The sequence below is a fragment of the Cebus imitator genome, unplaced genomic scaffold (genome assembly GCF_001604975.1).
Source record: "Cebus imitator isolate Cc_AM_T3 unplaced genomic scaffold, Cebus_imitator-1.0 Scaffold529, whole genome shotgun sequence".
Lineage (NCBI taxonomy): Eukaryota > Metazoa > Chordata > Mammalia > Primates > Cebidae > Cebus > Cebus imitator.
In genome coordinates this window covers 1,159,179-1,162,313 of record NW_016107844.1, presented here as the reverse complement: position 1 = coordinate 1,162,313, position 3,135 = coordinate 1,159,179, and the positions used below count along the sequence as shown (strand labels likewise).

General features: G+C 35.3%; 1 protein-coding gene across 10 annotated transcripts in view; it reads left to right on the top strand.

Annotated features, from left to right (window-relative positions):
• Window positions 1-3,135, top strand: part of ACAP2 (ArfGAP with coiled-coil, ankyrin repeat and PH domains 2) — a 166,071-nt gene that overhangs the window by 126,392 nt on the left and 36,544 nt on the right. For 6 of the 10 annotated variants that reach the window (XM_017514599.2, XM_017514600.2, XM_017514603.2 and 3 more), the window contains one exon: window positions 1,789-1,809. The exons of the other annotated variants lie outside the window; for them this stretch is intronic. In XM_017514599.2, coding sequence (XP_017370088.1) covers window positions 1,789-1,809 — 21 coding nt within the window. The remainder of the gene's footprint in view (window positions 1-1,788; window positions 1,810-3,135) is intronic. 10 annotated transcript variants of the gene reach the window in all.

Here is a 3,135-nt window from a genome sequence, read left to right as displayed (position 1 = left end):
CGATCTCGGCTCACCGCAATCTCCGCCTCCTGGGTTCAGGCAATTCTCCTGCCTCAGCCTCCTGAGTAGCTGGGATTACAGGCACGCGGCACCATGCCCAGCTAATTTTTTATATTTTTAGTAGAGACGGGGTTTCACCGTGTTGACCAGGATGGTCTTGATCTCTTGACCTCGTGATCCACCCGCCTCGGCCTCCCAAAGTGCTGGGATTACAGGCTTGAGCCACTGCGCCCGGCCCAGTAATTTTTCTTTGTTAGGTAATTTTCTCAGTGTGGCAGCTTCCTTTCAGGCTCAAATAATTTAGTGAAAACTTTGAAAAACAATGAATCTGAATAATTACTTGCTCTGCTCAGTCTTTGTTGAAATAGATAATACAGCTAAAAGCATGGAATTTACTACTTAATATTTTAAAGCAAAATGATCTGTATGTTGCTGGTGTAGATGTAAATGTTTTATTTTTATTGGCGTTTTGTTTTGTAAGAAATATATACATAGATTAAAGATGAATGCTAAGTATGTGTGGCCTTTAAGTCACTTTAAGTAAGTTAGAGTGGCGATGATTAACTCAGGAGACAACAGATGCTGCAGTGTAAAGGAACACCTTTACACTGTTGGTGGGAGTGTAAATTAGCTCAACCATTGTTGCAGACAGTGTGACAATTCCTCAAGGATTTAGAAATAGAAATTCTATTTGACCCTGCAATCCCATTACTGGGTATATATCCAAAGGATTATAAATCATTCTGTTATAAAGACACATGCACATGTATGTTCATTGCAACACTGTTTACAATAGCAAAGACCTAGAACCAACCCAAATGCCCATCAGTGATAGACTGGACAAAGAAAATGTTGTACATATACACCGTGAAATACTACGCAGCCTTAAAAAGGATGAGTTCATGTTCTTTGTAGGGGCATGGTTGAACCTGGAAACCATCATTCTCAGCAAACTGACCACAAGAACAGAAAACCAAATACCGCATGTTCTTGCTCATAGGTGGGTGTTGAACAATGAGAACACATGAGCACAGGAAGGGGAGCATCACACACTGGAGCCTGTTGGGGGGGGCTAAGTGAGGGATAGCAGGGGGATGGGGAGATTGGGGAGGGATAACATGGGGAGAAATGCCAGATATAGGTGATGGGGGGATGGAGGCAGCAAACCATGTATGCATCTATGCAACAGTCCTAAATGATCTACACATACACTCCAGAACCTAAAGTACAATAAAAAGAAAATTTAAAAAAATTTTAAAATGGGGATGGGCAATTGGGAGAAACATTTATTTGGCTAACATTTTATAATCTTTGACATCCTCAGTTTATGAAAACTTTTCATTTGTCTTGGGTTTATATAGCTAATTCCTACAGTGATTATTTTCCTTAATTTTTAGGAGCACCTTATTAAGTAAGATGAGGTGAAATACTATCTGTATTTTATAGCCATGACTGTTGAGGCAGAAAATAATAGTAGAGATATGCCCAAGTACGCTAAGTCCTACCAAAACTTTCTATAACATAATATTTGAAGAACTTTTTGAATATTCCTGAAATTTTCAGATTCTTGAGATGGAATTAATTATAAAAATGCATGTGTCTATAAAAAGTAAATAAAATGCAATAGATACTTTTATTTTGTTAGGTTCTGAGCTTAAGCTTGTTCCTTAATTCTTGCTTTATTTTCGTATCATGCTAGTCCTTTGCTTATTTTGCACATTTTTCATTTTCATTCTTTTACCACCTTTCCCTTATGTTTTAATCCTGCCCCGTTTTTTCACATGACAGGAAAAAGCCCGATCATATCAGGTACCAAATGGCTTCCATCCCTTTACCCTCATCTTACTCCAGTTTCCTTTTTGGCACGAGAAAGCTCATAATTAACTTGTATTTCAGTTGGATTACTTGCAATGGATAAAAAGTCTCTTTGTTTTAAATTGGTAAGAAAATATAAACATTTCAGAAATGGAATTACACCTTTTAATTGCACATCTCCTCAATTTGTTTTAATCTGTAAAGAAATACTTGATTTGTTTATAATTAGCCAAAGAAGATAGAGATCGAATAATATCCTTTTTATATATCTTATTTTTTAAAAAAGAGAAAGGCTGTACATGGTGACTCACACCTGTAATCCCAGCATTTTGAGAGGTTGAGATTGGAGAATCTCTTGAGCCTAGGAGTTGGAGACCAGTCCTGGCAACATAGCAAGACCCTGTCTCTGCCTAGATAGATAGGTAGGTAGGTAGATAGATAGATAGATAGATAGATAGATAGATAAATTGGATAGATAGATAAAAAGAAAGATATTAGCTGAATGTGGTGGCATGCCTCTGTAGCCCCAGCTACTCCAGAATCTGAGGTGGGAGGATCACTTGAGCTCAGGATTTCTAGACTGCACTGAGCTATGATCGCACCATGACACGCCAGACTAAGTGACAGAGCAAGGCCCTGTCTCTAAAAAAAATTACATATATGTATAAACAAATAAAAATATATAGAGAAATAAGCTAGTAAACTTTTTAAAAATTGGAACAGTAACTAGGATTAGTCCTTTGAGTAAAACCATGTTAATTTTGTTGAAAGAATACATTGTCAGTTCCCTTTTTTTTTTTTTCCATTTATTTTCTTTGTATAAAAATAAATTGAAGTAAAGGAGGGTACATGTTCAGGCTTTTAATTTTTATCAGTTGTTTACCTATTTGGCACTTACATGAATGTGTAAATAATCCCATCATCTGTATAGTTCTAGTTATAAAGCTTCTACAGATTTAGAAGTTTGACTTTTATTTATGTTCTTGATTTCAAGAGTAGTTTTGGGACTAGTGATCAAACGTAGCAAAAGATAACTTGATTATTTTGTTTATGTATTTTTTCTTTTCTTGCCCAAATTTTGTCATTCAGATGCTCTGTTATATTAAATAATATTTACAACATATCAAATATATTTTTAAAGTATATTTAGAATTTAATAAAATATATTATTTCAGTTTGAGATACAAAGTGGTACCTTATTTTTCTTAATGAAGCAAGAAATTTTTCTATTTTAAAAGCTGTCTTGTATTTTGGCCTTGTGTTCAGTTTCTGAATCCAAAGTTTGTTTTCTTGGGTCTAGTTCCTTTTTTTTTTTTTTTT